Source organism: Eptatretus burgeri, chromosome 18 (genome assembly GCF_056783735.1).
Source record: "Eptatretus burgeri isolate ZD-2024b chromosome 18, Ebu_testis_v1, whole genome shotgun sequence".
NCBI classification, from domain to species: domain Eukaryota; kingdom Metazoa; phylum Chordata; class Myxini; order Myxiniformes; family Myxinidae; genus Eptatretus; species Eptatretus burgeri.
In genome coordinates, this window is record NC_140978.1 from 47,918,491 (window position 1) to 47,933,764 (window position 15,274).

General features: G+C 47.1%; 1 protein-coding gene across 5 annotated transcripts in view; it reads right to left on the reverse strand.

Annotated features, from left to right (window-relative positions):
• Nucleotides 1-10,507, reverse strand: part of PLRG1 (pleiotropic regulator 1) — a 204,895-nt gene extending 194,388 nt beyond the window's left edge. For all 5 annotated transcript variants that reach the window (XR_015053148.1, XM_085863551.1, XM_085863547.1 and 2 more), the window contains exon 1: nucleotides 10,228-10,507. Coding sequence is in view for 4 of the 5 variants with exons in the window: in XM_085863551.1 (XP_085719677.1) it covers nucleotides 10,228-10,242 (15 nt within the window). In the remaining variant the exon portion in view is untranslated. The remainder of the gene's footprint in view (nucleotides 1-10,227) is intronic.
• Between the last annotated feature and the right edge of the window lie 4,767 nt (nucleotides 10,508-15,274).

Consider the following 15,274-nt stretch of genomic DNA (forward strand, 5'->3'; position numbering starts at 1 on the left):
TAAATCTAAGAGATGTGGATGTCACAATGCCAACATGGCTTGGACTGTGTTTTGCGCATGCCAAGGAGGAGATGGGTGTTTCAGTCACAACACCAGGGAGCACATTCAGGCAGAAGATGCTGATGAAGATGATAGAAATGATGACAGGAACGATAAGATAGAGACTGATGATGATTAATTTGATCATACCGATATGACTATGACGAGGTTTCTTACTTCTACATAAAGTAAACTTGGAGAGTTATTCGTGCTATTAGGTGCAAGGTGAATATGCAGAGCCAAATTTATGTAAAACGTAATCTACATGATTCTGCTGGACTTTAGGGTACATTAGGATATATATATATATATATATATATATATATATATATATATATATATATATATATATATATAATCCTATTATATAGATATTAAATATATTAATGATGATTGTTATAATAAAGTGGGGCATTTATATCAATAACTGAATTGTTTTACACCAAAATAATCATGCATTCTGATAAATTAAAACTGTACATACCAGTATTGACCAAAATATCGTCAAAAATGAGTTATTATGGCAGCCATTTTAAAATTAAAGATGGCTGCCATGACAAAAAGTAAGTGAATGATATATATAATATATACATAACTTTTATTTTATAATTTAAGTTATAAAATACGAGTTTACATAACAAAATGTAGGCCTTATATATCTCGAAAACGAATGGCGGACAATTCTCCAAATGACGGCCATTTTGAAAATGTTGAATATATAAAATTGCCCAAGGGTGAGAACTTCACACCCACCTAGATATCATTACATAGGTCCTATACTATGACAATCAACAAAGAAAAAAACTATATCCGGGAATTTTGGGTCAAGCTCCCTCCTGCCGGACGAGACTCTGAGTTAAAGTCCCCTGAATCTCTCAGCTATTTATTCCACAAGGCGAACATTACGTGAACGTTCCACACGAACGACTTGTTCTCACAAAATCTTCCACGTATTTGAGAGAACATCTCAAAAGAACAAATCCTTCCATAGACGAAATGAACTGTTCGCATAATACAACCGAGCCTAAAATCTATATATAATGGAGCAAGTGTATGTATGTTCGCTCTTCACCCATTGGTTGGACAGCTGACCTGACGTCACCCACAATTGCAACATGAAATACTTAACCTAAAGTACCCAGAGAACACAAAAGACTCCCACCCTCCCCCAAAGACCAAAAAGACCCCGAGGACCCAAACCACCCAAACGATCCCAATTACCCAAAAGACCCCAAGGACCCAAAAGATCCAGAAGACTAAGGGGATCCAAAAGACCCAACGGGACTATCTGGGACCCATGGAAATTCTGCATAATGTAAAATGTGACATCAGTACTCCAACTTCAATCACATCTTGGATGCCACGATCCTGTCTGTACCTGTTTGTGGTGAGGACGTTGAGGTCACGGAGAGATTCACTTACCTTGGCAGTGATATTCATGTCTCTGCTGGCTGAGCCAGAAGTTAAAAGTCGTCTGTAGAGACTGGATTCTGGAGAGGAAGTTGGAGAGATCAAGCTGCGGTACATCGTTTGCGAATGTCAAGATCTCTGACCTTGATTTCGCAGATGATGCAGTCATCTTTGAGGAGACGCCAGATATCCTTTTGGGGGCCCTCGAGGTCCTGAATGAGTAGTCTGAGCCACTGGGATTACGGGTTTTCTGGGTCAAAACTAACATCCAGGCTTTCAATGACATCTTGGATGCTGCTATCTTGTCTGTACGCGGTTGTGTCAAGGTTGTTGAGGTCACGAAGAGATACACTTACCTTGGCAGTGATATTCATGTCTCTGCGAGCTGGGAGCCAGAGGTCAACAGGCATCTGGGTCAGGACTGTGGAGTCATGGATCCACTGGATCATGGGGTGTGGCGCTGTCAGTACCTGTGCGGGAGAACGAAAGTCCGAGCCTTTAAGTCCTTGGTGATTCCAGTCTTGCTCTACAGATGTGAGACTTGGAATCTGCCCAGGGATTTGAGATGGAGACTTAACTCCTTCTGTTCCAATTCTCTTCGGAGAATCCTTGGCTATTGCTGGTCGGATTTTGTGTCCAACGAGCGGTTGCTGAGAAAGACTCAAATGAGATGTGATACCTGTATAGTCCGTGAGCGTCAGCTGCGGCTGTGTGGACATGGAGCTCGTTTTCTTGATGCTGATCCTGCTCAACAGATTCTCTCAGTGAGGGAGCCTCGTGAGTGGAGGAGGCCAATGGGCCGACCACGTGCCTCATGGTTACAGCAGGTTGATCAGCATCTCAAGGAGATGGGGATGGGCCAGGAATCTGCCTGAGGGATTGCCAGGCGGAGGCCCCTGAGTACAGGCGGAAAGTGGATGCAGTGATGCGCTGCTCTGGCACATGCTCCCATACCTGACCTGACCCCAACCCCACACAAAAACACTCCCAAGTCCTCAACTCCCCCCACCCACCCAACTCTGTCCTCTCCCTGCTCTCCCCTTCCATCACACCCAAACTCTGTGCTCCCCTTCCCCTTTCCTCAAATCCTCAAACCCCCTCCCAACCCAATATCCTCAACCCCCCCCCCACCTCCTCAAAAGCCTCAAACCCCCCCAATCCCAACTCTGTACCCCCTCGACCTCCCTCCCCCAAGCCAAATCTGTCATACCCTCACCCTCTCTTCTTGAAGTTCTCAACTGCATCCAACCCAAATCCTGAATCCTCCCACCCCTTTTCCCAACATCTCAATCTCCCTCTTCCAACTCCATGCACCGCCAACTCTGTCCTCCTTGCCCCATTTCTTCCCGTTCTTAACGCCACACAGAGATACACAGGGAACTTTTATGCATCGGAAGGCCACTTGGCCCATCATGCCTGTGTTATTCCTGTCTCCATTTGATAAGAACAATGTTAAAAGTAAATAAAGACAGAATGGTAAATTCACAATCACTTTCCCTTTCTTCCCTTATCCTTCCTTATTCATGCCTGGTGTTGGCTTAGGACCTTAGGGTCCTGAGTTTGAGCCCCGTTAGCCACTGAATTACCACCAGGTGGGGTTGACTCAGCCTGTCATCCTTCCGAAGTGGGCGAAATGAGTACCAGTGTGCTGGTAGAGGGGCACAGCATCAGCGGCATATCTGCACTTCCAAAAAATGATAGCTGCCCGGCAGCCAAGCTACCATACGCAAGAACAGAATTTTATTCACGGATCGGTGTTTCTTTGTTTGTCACACTTCTCCTCCTCCAGTTGTGGGCTGATTACATCCAGATTTGCTACATAGGATCAGCATGACCCTACTTAGTGTATCGGGGTGTTTTTATCTTTGCCAGTGGTCTTGGGGGGGGGGGGGGTGGGGAGGGAAGGCGAAGGACGCAAATTCTCCAAGTAAATGTGGATCGTGTAGCGCCGCCTCGAGATGGGGGAGGATATTACAAGTCTTCACCATTTATAGTGCAGTTTTCCTGTCCCCACGTTTTCCAGTGCAGTGTGGTGTTTTGAATTATTAGCAGTCGGTATGTTTTTGCTTCATGCACGTAACTTCATGGGTTTATATGTTTTTTTGCCTACACAGAGCTGTCAGTTACCTATACACCGCCAAAATAAAAGTATGTGTTAGAAGAACGTGTTGCAAACTTAGAACAAGGGCGGGTATTCTGCTTGTACATAGAATGATCGTAGCCCGTGAAAAGTGTTGCCGCCGTGTCGCCATCTTGGTTGGCACTACTCAAGTCACTGGAGTGAATATAGGAACTAAACCAGGAGAAACAGTGAAGTTAAGGCCATGGCAGGTGTTGATGACAATAGTTACCAAACTATTCAGAGTGAAGATTGTTAGATTCATTTAAAAAAACATAAATTATATGTACACACATTGTGCAGCAGACCTATACACGATCTCAGGTCCTCTCACTGCCAACGATTTGGGTATACAGTAAACCCTCCATCATCACGGGGGTTAGGTTCCTGGCAAATGCCAAGAGAATTAAAACAACAATCGTGAAAACCAAAGGAAGAGGAGGGTTCAGTTCCTGGACTTTGAGAAAGTATCTAGGAAGATCGACAGCAACCAAAAATAAACATGTAATGCATACATATATATCATGTAAATGTTGAAAAAACATTCAAATATAATAAATGCAGTGTACACAAGAAGGGCACTCGGTAGAGTGCATACATCCATCACGCAATGCCTGATCCTGGAGAACATATTGAGCCCAATAACTTTTTGGGTTTTTCGTCCCATCTCTCAATGGTGAAAAAATCACTTTAAAAATCAAATAATTCTCGTGTCCAGATATGGATTCGGATCTTCACCAAAATCTAATCAGTTCGTCCTTGTCACACACAACCCCACACAGGTACGAGTCTAGTCTTATTGGGTTCGTATGGAATCTCTGTTTGGAGATACACAACCCCACACAGGTACGAGTCGAGCCTCATGAGTCTGTTTGTAGATACACATTTCCACACAGGTACGAGTCTAGCCTCAGGAGTCTTTGTTTGTAGACAAACATCCCCACACAATTACGAGTCGAGCCTCATGAGTCTGTTTGTAGATACACATCTCCACACAGGTACGAGTCTAGCCTCACGAGTCTTTGTTTGTAGACAAACATCCCCACACAGGTACGAGTCGAGCCTCATGAGTCTGTTTGTAGATACACATCTCCAAACAGGTACGAGTCTAGCCTCACGAGTCTTTGTTTGTAGACAAACATCCCCACACAATTACGAGTCGAGCCTCATGAGTCTGTTTGTAGTATAGATACACATCTCCACACAGGTAAGAGTCTAGCTTCACGAGTCTGTTTGTAGACAAACATCTCCACAGAGGTACGAGTCGAGCCTCATGAGTCTGTTTGTAGACAAACATCTCCACACAGGTACGAGTCGAGCCTCATGAGTCTGTTTGGAGATACACATCTCCACACAGGTACGAGTCTAGCCTCACGAGTCTTTGTTTGTAGACAAACATCCCCACACAGGTACGAGTCGAGCCTCATGAGTCTGTTTGTAGATACACAACCCCACACAGGTACGAGTCGAGCCTCATGAGTCTTTGTTTGTAGACAAACATCCCCACACAGGTACGAGTCTAATCACATTGGGTTCACAACATGAGCAGAACAAACCTCCGACAGGTGAGGAAACATTAGAAGGTTCGTGCGTTATGTGTTTATATTTGATCGGCTTCACGATGACATCGATTCAAAAGAGCTCGAAGTAAAAAAGAAAAGAAAAACCAAACACACTTCAAACTGGTTTTTTGAATTACAAATCGATATCAAAAATCCCAAATTGTTTGATAAACCAGAATTGACCATTTGCAGGATGATGGTCTTGATAACACGATATTGACTATTCACGTTTCAGCGCCTTCAAGGAGATAAAATGAATCTTGGCAAATAAATAATCAAAAAGAGAAACACAGGTGGGGGGCAGAGGTACAAAATAACACTGAAAACAAAACACGGGTGGGGGGGGCAGAGATACAAAAGAACAATTAAAACAGAACACGGGTGGGGGGCAGAGGGACAAAAGAACACTGAAAACAAAACACGGGTGGGGGGCAGAGATACAAAAGAACAATTAAAACAGAACACGGATGGGGGGCAGAGGGACAAAAGAACACTGAAAACAGAACACGGGTGGGGGGGAGAGGGACAAAAGAACACTGAAAACAGAACACGGGTGGGGGGGAGAGGGAAAAAAGAACACTGAAAACAGAACACGGGTGGGGGGGAGAGGAACAAAAGAACAGTGAAAACAGAACAGGGGGGGGGGGCAGAGGGACAAAAGAACACTGAAAACAGAACACGGGTGGGGGGGAGCAGAAGGACAAAAGAACACTGAAAACAGAACACGGGTGGAGGGCAGAGGGACAAAAGAACACTGAAAACAGAACACGGGGGGGGGGGGGCAGAAGGACAAAAGAACACTGAAAACAGAACACGGGTGGGGGGCAGAGGGACAAAAGAACACTGAAAACAGAACACGGGTGGGGGGCAGAGGGACAAAAGAACACTGAAAACAGAACACGGGTGGGGGGGAGCAGAAGGACAAAAGAACACTTAAAATATAACACGGGTGGGGGGCAGAGGGAAAAAAGAACAATTAAAACAGAACACAGGTGGGGGGCAGAGGGACAAAAGAACACTGGAATACAGAACACGGGTGGGGGGCAGAGGGACAAAAGAACAATTAAAACAGAACACGGGTGGGGGCAGAGGGACAAAAGAACAATTAAAACAGAACACGGGTGGGGGCAGAGGGACAAAAGAATGCTCACTGAAAACAGAACACGGGTGGGAGGCAGAGATACAAAAGAATGCTCACTGAAAACAGAACACGGGTGGGAGGCAGAGATACAAAAGAATGCTCACTGAAAACAGAACACGGGTGAGGGGGCAGAGGGACAAAAGAACACTGAAAACAGAACACGGGTGGGGGGGCAGAGGGACAAAAGAACACTGAAAACAGAACACGGGGGGGGGGCAGAGGGACAAAAGAACACTGGAATACAGAACAGGGGTGGGGGGCAGAGGGACAAAAGAAAAATTAAAACAGAACACGTGTGGGGGCAGAGGGACAAAAGAACAATTAAAACAGAACACGGGTGGGGGCAGAGGGACAAAAGAATGCTCACTGAAAACAGAACACTGGTGGGGGGCAGAGATACAAAAGAATGCTCACTGAAAACAGAACACGGGTGGGAGGCAGAGATACAAAAGAATGCTCACTGAAAACAGAACACGGGTGGGGGGGCAGAGGGACAAAAGAACACTGAAAACAGAACACGGGTGGGGGGGCAGAGGGACAAAAGAACACTGAAAACAGAACACGGGTGGGGGGGCAGAGGGACAAAAGAACACTGGAATACAGAACACGGGTGGGGGGCAGAGGGACAAAAGAACAATTAAAACAGAACACGGGTGGGGGGCAGAGGGACAAAAGAATGCTCACTGAAAACAGAACACGGGTGGGGGGCAGAGGGACAAAAGAACACTGAAAACAGAACACGGGTGGGAGGCAGAGGGACAAAAGAACACTGAAAACAGAACACGGGTGGGGGGCAGAGGGACAAAAGAACACTGAAAACAGAACACGGGTGGGGGGCAGAGGGACAAAAGAACACTGGAATACAGAACACGGGTGGGGGGCAGAGGGACAAAAGAACAATTAAAACAGAACACGTGTGGGGGCAGAGGGACAAAAGAACACTGGAATACAGAACATGGGTGGGGGGGAGCAGAAGGACAAAAGAACACTGAAAACAGAACAGGGGTGGGGGGCAGAGGGACAAAAGAACACTGAAAACAGAACACGGGTGGGGGGCAGAGGGACAAAAGAACACTGAAAACAGAACACGGGTGGGGGGGGCAGAAGGACAAAAGAACACTTAAAATATAACACGGGTGGGGGGCAGAGGGAAAAAAGAACAATTAAAACAGAACACAGGTGGGGGGCAGAGGGACAAAAGAACACTGAAAACAGAACACAGGTGGGGGGGCAGAGGGACAAAAGAACACTGAAAACAGAACACGGGTGGGGGGCAGAGGGACAAAAGAACAATTAAAACAGAACACGGGTGGGGGGCAGAGGGACAAAAGAACACTGAAAACAGAACACGGGTGGGGGGCAGAGGGACAAAAGAACACTGAAAACAGAACATGGGTGGGGGAGCAGAAGGACAAAAGAACACTGAAAACAGAACACGGGTGGGGGCAGAGGGACAAAAGAACACTGAAAACAGAACACGGGTGGGGGGGCAGAAGGACAAAAGAACACTGAAAACAGAACACGGGTGGGGGGGGGCGGGGGAACAAAAGAACACAGAAAACAGAAGACGGGGGGGGGGCAGAGGGACAAAAGAACACTGAAAACAGAACACGGGTGGGGGGGAGCAGAAGGACAAAAGAACACTTAAAATATAACACGGGTGGGGGGCAGAGGGAAAAAGAACAATTAAAACAGAACACAGGTGGGGGGCAGAGGGACAAAAGAACACTGAAAACAGAACACAGGTGGGGGGGCAGAGGGACAAAAGAACACTGAAAACAGAACACGGGTGGGGGGCAGAGGGACAAAAGAACAATTAAAACAGAACACGGGTGGGGGGCAGAGGAACAAAAGAACACTGAAAACAGAACCCGGGTGGGGGGCAGAGGGACAAAAGAACACTGGAATACAGAACACGGGTGGGGGGCAGAGGGACAAAAGAAAAATTAAAACAGAACACGGGTGGGGGGCAGAGGGACAAAAGAACAATTAAAACAGAACACGGGTGGGGGCAGAGGGACAAAAGAATGCTCACTGAAAACAGAACACTGGTGGGGGGCAGAGATACAAAAGAATGCTCACTGAAAACAGAACACGGGTGGGAGGCAGAGATACAAAAGAATGCTCACTGAAAACAGAACACGGGTGGGGGGGCAGAGGGACAAAAGAACACTGAAAACAGAACACGGGTGGGGGGCAGAGGGACAAAAGAACACTGAAAACAGAACACGGGTGGGGGCAGAGGGACAAAAGAACACTGGAATACAGAACACGGGTGGGGGCAGAGGGACAAAAGAACAATTAAAACAGAACACGGGTGGGGGCAGAGGGACAAAAGAATGCTCACTGAAAACAGAACACGGGTGGGGGCAGAGGGACAAAAGAACACTGAAAACAGAACACGGGTGGGAGGCAGAGGGACAAAAGAACACTGAAAACAGAACACGGGTGGGGGGCAGAGGGACAAAAGAACAATGAAAACAGAACAAGGGTGGGGGGGAGAGGGGCAAAAGAACACTGGAATACAGAACACGGGTGGGGGGCAGAGGAACAAAAGAACAATTAAAACAGAACAGGGGGGGGGGGCAGAGGGACAAAAGAACACTGAAAACAGAACATGGGTGGGGGGGAGCAGAAGGACAAAAGAACACTGAAAACAGAACACGGGTGGGGGCAGAGGGACAAAAGAACACTGAAAACAGAACACGGGTGGGGGGCAGAAGGACAAAAGAACACTGAAAACAGAACACGGGTGGGGGGGCAGAGGGACAAAAGAACACTGAAAACAGAACACGGGTGGGGGGCAGAAGGACAAAAGAACACTTAAAATATAACACGGGTGGGGGGCAGAGGGAAAAAAGAACAATTAAAACAGAACACAGGTGGGGGCAGAGGGACAAAAGAACACTGAAAACAGAACACAGGTGGGGGGGCAGAGGGACAAAAGAACACTGAAAACAGAACACGGGTGGGGGGCAGAGGGACAAAAGAACAATTAAAACAGAACACGGGTGGGGGGCAGAGGGACAAAAGAACACTGAAAACAGAACACGAGTGGGGGACAGAGGGACAAAAGAACACTGAAAACAGAACATGGGTGGGGGGGAGCAGAAGGACAAAAGAACACTGAAAACAGAACACGGGTGGGGGGCAGAGGGACAAAAGAACACTGAAAACAGAACACGGGTGGGGGGGCAGAAGGACAAAAGAACACTGAAAACAGAACATGGGTGGGGGGCAGAGGGACAAAAGAACACTGAAACCAGAACGCGGGTGGGGGGCAGAGGGACAAAAGAACACTGAAAACAGAACACGGGTGGGGGGCAAAGGGACAAAAGAATGCTCACTGAAAACAGAACATGGGTGGGGGGCAGAGGGACAAAAGAACACTGAAAACAGAACACGGGTGGGAGGCAGAGGGACAAAAGAACACTGAAAACAGAACACGGGTGGGGGGGCAGAGGGACAAAAGAACAATTAAAAGAGAGCGCGGGGGGGGGGGCAGAGGGACAAAAGAACAATTAAAACAGAACACGTGTGGGGGGCAGAGGGACAAAAGAACAATTAAAACAGAACACGGGTGGGAGGCAGAGGGACAAAAGAACACTGAAAACAGAACACGGGTGGGGGGGCAGAGGGACAAAAGAACACTGAAAACAGAACATGGATGGGGGGGCAGAGGGACAAAAGAACAATTAAAACAGAACACGGGTGTGGGGTAGAGGGACAAAAGAAGAATTAAAACAGAACACGGGTGGGGGGCAGAGGGACAAAAGAACACTGAAAACAGAACATGGATGGGGGGGCAGAGGGACAAAAGAAGAATTAAAACAGAACACGTGTGGGGGGGCAGAGGGACAAAAGAAGAATTAAAACAGAATCTCAAATGGTGGAACGAGTATAATCCAAACACAAAATAATCAAATAAATATCGAAACTACAAAGGAAGAGTTTACCTCGACTTGCGCCATGATCTTGGTCACAAAAGCAACACGGAGGATTCGAAGGAAACAGACGCAAGAAAACTGAAAATGAAACAAAACAATCCAACAAATGGAGATAAATCAACGGATGAGGTGAAGAGACCACAATTTGTAGGAACCACGGCCGCTGCCACACGACTTGCTGTGACACGTTCACTTCCGGGTTACGTTTTATTCACCGGACACATTCACGTTAAATGAGATTCCATTATTAAAAGTGCCGATTTATCCGAAAATACGAGCGAAACAAGGGCCTCTGCATAGACATCATACACGACAATATAATATGGATAATACCGCGCCGCTGACACTGCAGACAACACTTATACACCGCCTACGACCTTCTGCCGTTACATCGCTTAACAAATTGTTCTACAAAATTAAAAGCAATGTCGTTCTTCAGGCTGTACAGTTTATCGTCAGCAAAACGTATCAAATAATCATATAATTAAACACATCATTTGCTTCACAATCCACTTGCCTGCGTTTCACGTCATAAGTTGTTCAAACAAACGTGAGGAGTCGTGGAATGGAACAATAATGCCAATGCAAATCCGAACGAACAATAACGCAAATGAAGCGCCAACAACTGAAGTGGAAGCACGTGGAATGTATTACGTACGCAAAATGTGATGAAGTGGGAGCTTCATGTCGTCGATCTGGTGAAAACACATTATCACCCTAAACCGGGTAAGATGGTCTCGAGATGTAAATTTTATACCCACCATCGGCAAGATGGACGGTCAGAATCCGAGTTCGTGGCTGATTTTCACCGACTCGCCGAACATTGTGAGTTTACACATCAACTCGAAGAGAGATGTCACGTGATTTCTTTATAATCGGCATCAATGACGTCACAATTCTGTGGAAACTCCTTCGTGAATCTGACCCCAATTTGGCTAAAGTCATGGAAATAGCCACTGAGTACCACGCAGACTCCCGAGAACCTGCGTGTGATCTCCAACAAGTCAAAAGTTATCCAGCTGGATCCATTGGTTAACAAGGTTAAACCTTTGGCAAGCCACCAAATTCACCTCCACCTCCTCACATTTCTGAATCCACCCGGAAGGTTGGGGTAACTTGTTGGTGGTTATCATCAAGCTTGCCAATGTCGGTACAGGAATTATACCTGTGACAACTGTGGTAACCGGTGACACTTGAAGTGTCGTCGTTCTCGATCCAGGTGGAAGAACTTGTCTCCTGCTGATCACATTGGGTTGAACCCTGATGCAGCGGACGATGGGTCACAGAGCACAGCCTGCGGCCGGGAGTTACGTGAGGAACTTCATGAGGTTTCGCTGTTGTATCAAAGAGCTCCGGTACTCCAATTATAGTTGATGTAACAATCGATAAGATCCCAGTGAGGATGGAAGTTGATACCGGCGCTTCCAGATCAATTATGAGCGAGAGCAAGTTCACCTCCATGTACCCTCCGAGAAAGGCTCCTTCACTCCGGCTTGTATCTACTGACTTGAGAACATACACCAAGGAGGTGGTTCCTGTAGTTGGCTCAGCTAACGTAACCGTAGGATGTGGAAACAGCACTCATGTCCTACCACTACTGATAGTGCGTGGAGAAGGACGAACCCTCTTAGGCCGAGATTGGTTACGAATGACCAAACTTAATTGGAGTGACGTAAACAGAGTCTCCATCTCTGATGCTGGATACGATACCGTGCTCAGCAAGTACCCTGGCCTGTTCAGCGATGGTGTTGGCACCTTTGCAGGGCCCAAAGTGAGGATTCATGTTTCTGCAGATGCTCAGCCATTGTTTCTTAAGGCGAGACCTGTGCCATACGTGATGCGATCAGTGATCGAATGTGAGCTTGACCGCCTGCAGAGTGAGGGCATCGTCTCACCGGTCGAGTACTCCGACTGGGCAGCACCTATCGTTCCAATACACAAAGCAGATGGAACAGTGCGCATTTGTGGGGACTACAAAATGACGATCAACCGCTATTCAAATCTGGGTGGCTACCATTTGCCTAAAGCAAAGGATCTGTTCACCACTCTCATGGGTGGCCAGACATTCACTAAGCTTGACTTGACCAATGCTTATGCTCCAATGGAACTGGATGATAATTCCAAGCCCTATACTTGCATCAACACTCATCGAGGACTCTACATGTACAACAGATGCCCATTTGGCATACGCTCTGCTGCACCAATCTTCCAACGCAAGATGGAGACATTGACATATCACCATTGAGACTGATCACAAACCCTTGTTCGGTCTCCTGGGTGAAACCAGAGCCATTCTGCCCACATCATCAGGTTGTGTACAACGCTGGGCGTTGACCCTTGCCAGTTATGACTATTCATTGGTTTACCACCCGGTTAAGGAAATGTACTGTGCTGACGCGCTCAGTCACTTGCCGCTTCCCGTAACCATCCCAGAACCTCCACAATCTGGCGATATCATTCATCTCATGGCCAACGTCATTCACGATGAGGTGCCCATAACCACTAAACAGATTGCTTGTGCTACCAATAGCAATCCAGATTTGTCACAAATTAAACGCCGTGTTATGTCAGGTAATTGGGCATCACTACCGGAAGGGGCGAAATGACCTCATCCGAAAGGATGGCCTCTCTATTGATGCAGACTGCCTGCTTTGGGGTAGCCGAGTGATAATTCCGCCTAAACTCCATGAGAAAATTATCAGTGAACTCCACAATGCTCATTCAGGCAGAGTCACCATGAAGACTTTTGCCCGAGCCCATGTTTGGTGGCCTGATTTTAACAGTGACATTGAGTCCAGTGTATGCCATTGTTACACTTGTCAAGCCCATGCCAATACACTGCCACATTCTCCATTGTCCATGTGGTCACGGCCATCAAAACCATGGTCCAGACTGCACATTGACCATGCTGGTCCATTTCAAGGGAAGCTCTTCCTTTTCATAGTTGATGCCCACTCCAAATGGATTGAAGCTCTCGTGGTGCCATCCTCATCCTCTGCTGTAACACTTGAAGCTCTATGTACCATGTTCACGCAACACGGTCTTCCAAACTCCATTGTATCAGGTAATGGATCGTCACTTACGAGTTCAGAGTTTCAGAACTTTTGTAAAATGAATGGCATTAATCACTACACATCTGCCCCCTACATACCTGCCAGTAATGGTCAAGCTGAAGGTGCTGTTCAGATCATCAAGAATGGTGTAAGCCACTTTAAGGAAGGCTCCATTCAATCTCCTCTAGCTCATGTGTTGCTCAACTACCGCACCAGACCACATAAAACCACCGGTCGCTCACCTGCCAAGCTTCTGATGGGTCATGAATTGACAACACAGTTATCATTAGTGTACCCGTACGTAACGGTCCAGGTCGAGAATAACAAGTATCAACAGAAATGAATACCGCAACTTCCAGATCAATGATCCTGTACACATGTTGAACTCCTGATGTGGAACCAAGTGGTTATCTGGCATCATTATCGATAACATTGGTGAAATGATGTTTCTTGTGAAGTTGTGTGATGGAAGATGCATAAGTAAACATGGTGACCAACTCAGGTTACGTCATGGGGAGCCAAACATTCAATCGGCTCAAGTGCCTTTGTCACCCACTACTGTATCAACACCATCTGCGTTTGAACCTCAGGTGTTTCCTCATGAAAGCTTCTCACCCATCAATGTACCTCAACTCCTTTCCGACTCTGTACCCCTTATTGAGAAGCCCACAGCAGTTGCAAGCAAGGACAGCCCTCCACGAGCCCTTAGAAATTCAGCTGGTGTCTGTAAGCCTCCTGAGCATCTTGATTTGTAAAAATAAAAATAAATAAAGAGGGGGGGGGAGATGAGATGTTTCAGTAGTTTATGATAATGCATGCATACATGAGTACACCAGGGCGTGGTTAAGCAGAGTCATGTGACCCGCCCATGTTCCTTTGCTGTGCTGTGCTGTGTTGTGCCCGTGTCCAAATTAAACCTGTTGTTCCCACTTCAGAGCCTTTGTCCCTGTCTATCGAGTACATTGCAGCAATCCGTCACCTACAGCTGTTAACTGAAATGTACCATCTAGTGGATTGAGCACAGGGGTGTAACATACCCTGACTCGAGATTTTGAGGGATTACTTTGCCCCATAGTTGAATCACTTCACAGATCCAATCTCTCTGGGGCCTTATGGTGTCTCTGCGGATACCGCCTTGTCCACAGAGCTATCTCGGTTGGTTGAGATGCAGCATCTGTTGATTCCGGAACAGCATCGGTCTCAGCGGGAACCGCTTCCACTGGTGCAGGTATCCTCTCAGTTTACCCCGACCCCTCGAACTCCATTCTTAGAGAAAGGTCTGCTGATTGGAAAGGTTGAGCTTCACAGCTCAGCCCGGTATCTCGCATTTGGTCCACATGCCATTTCCAAACGCAGGGTCCAACTGCAACATCATAATTTAAGGGACCCCGTCTCGACCTCACAGCACCAGTTATCCACTTATGGTCCTGACAGTAGTCATGCACAAGAACAGGCTGTCCTACCAGAAATTCATGCATGTTGCCTTTAACTCCACCAAGGGCCTGGTGAAAAAGTCTATCATTGACCTTTTTTTCTGATATCAGGTTTAACCGCAATCTGAACTTTTTGCAATCCGAACAGCCTCCTGGAACGAATTAATTTGGGATTCTGGGGGCACCACGGTATAGGCAAACACCTATACTCCGATCTCTAGCGGTAGCGCACGGTGGACGCACTGTCGACGCAGACTGCCACGAAGGCCGCAGGTAGGTGCACGGCGGGCGTAGGGGAACCGTGCGTCGACCCTGTGCTGCCCGCAGGTAGTCACACAGACCGCAAGGCCACCGTACGGCGACCGTGGAAATAGTGCGGCCGCCGTAATTTTTTGGGGGTTGGGAAAATTCATTTTTCATTGAGAAGAGCTTACGGCAGCCGCACGAATAACGCAAGCCCACTGTACGCCCTATGTACGGTCGACGTGGAACACATCTACGTCATAGCTTGGCTTGTCGAATTTCTATGGCGAATGTAGAAATGAAAAAAGTTATAACTCCGCGTTATAA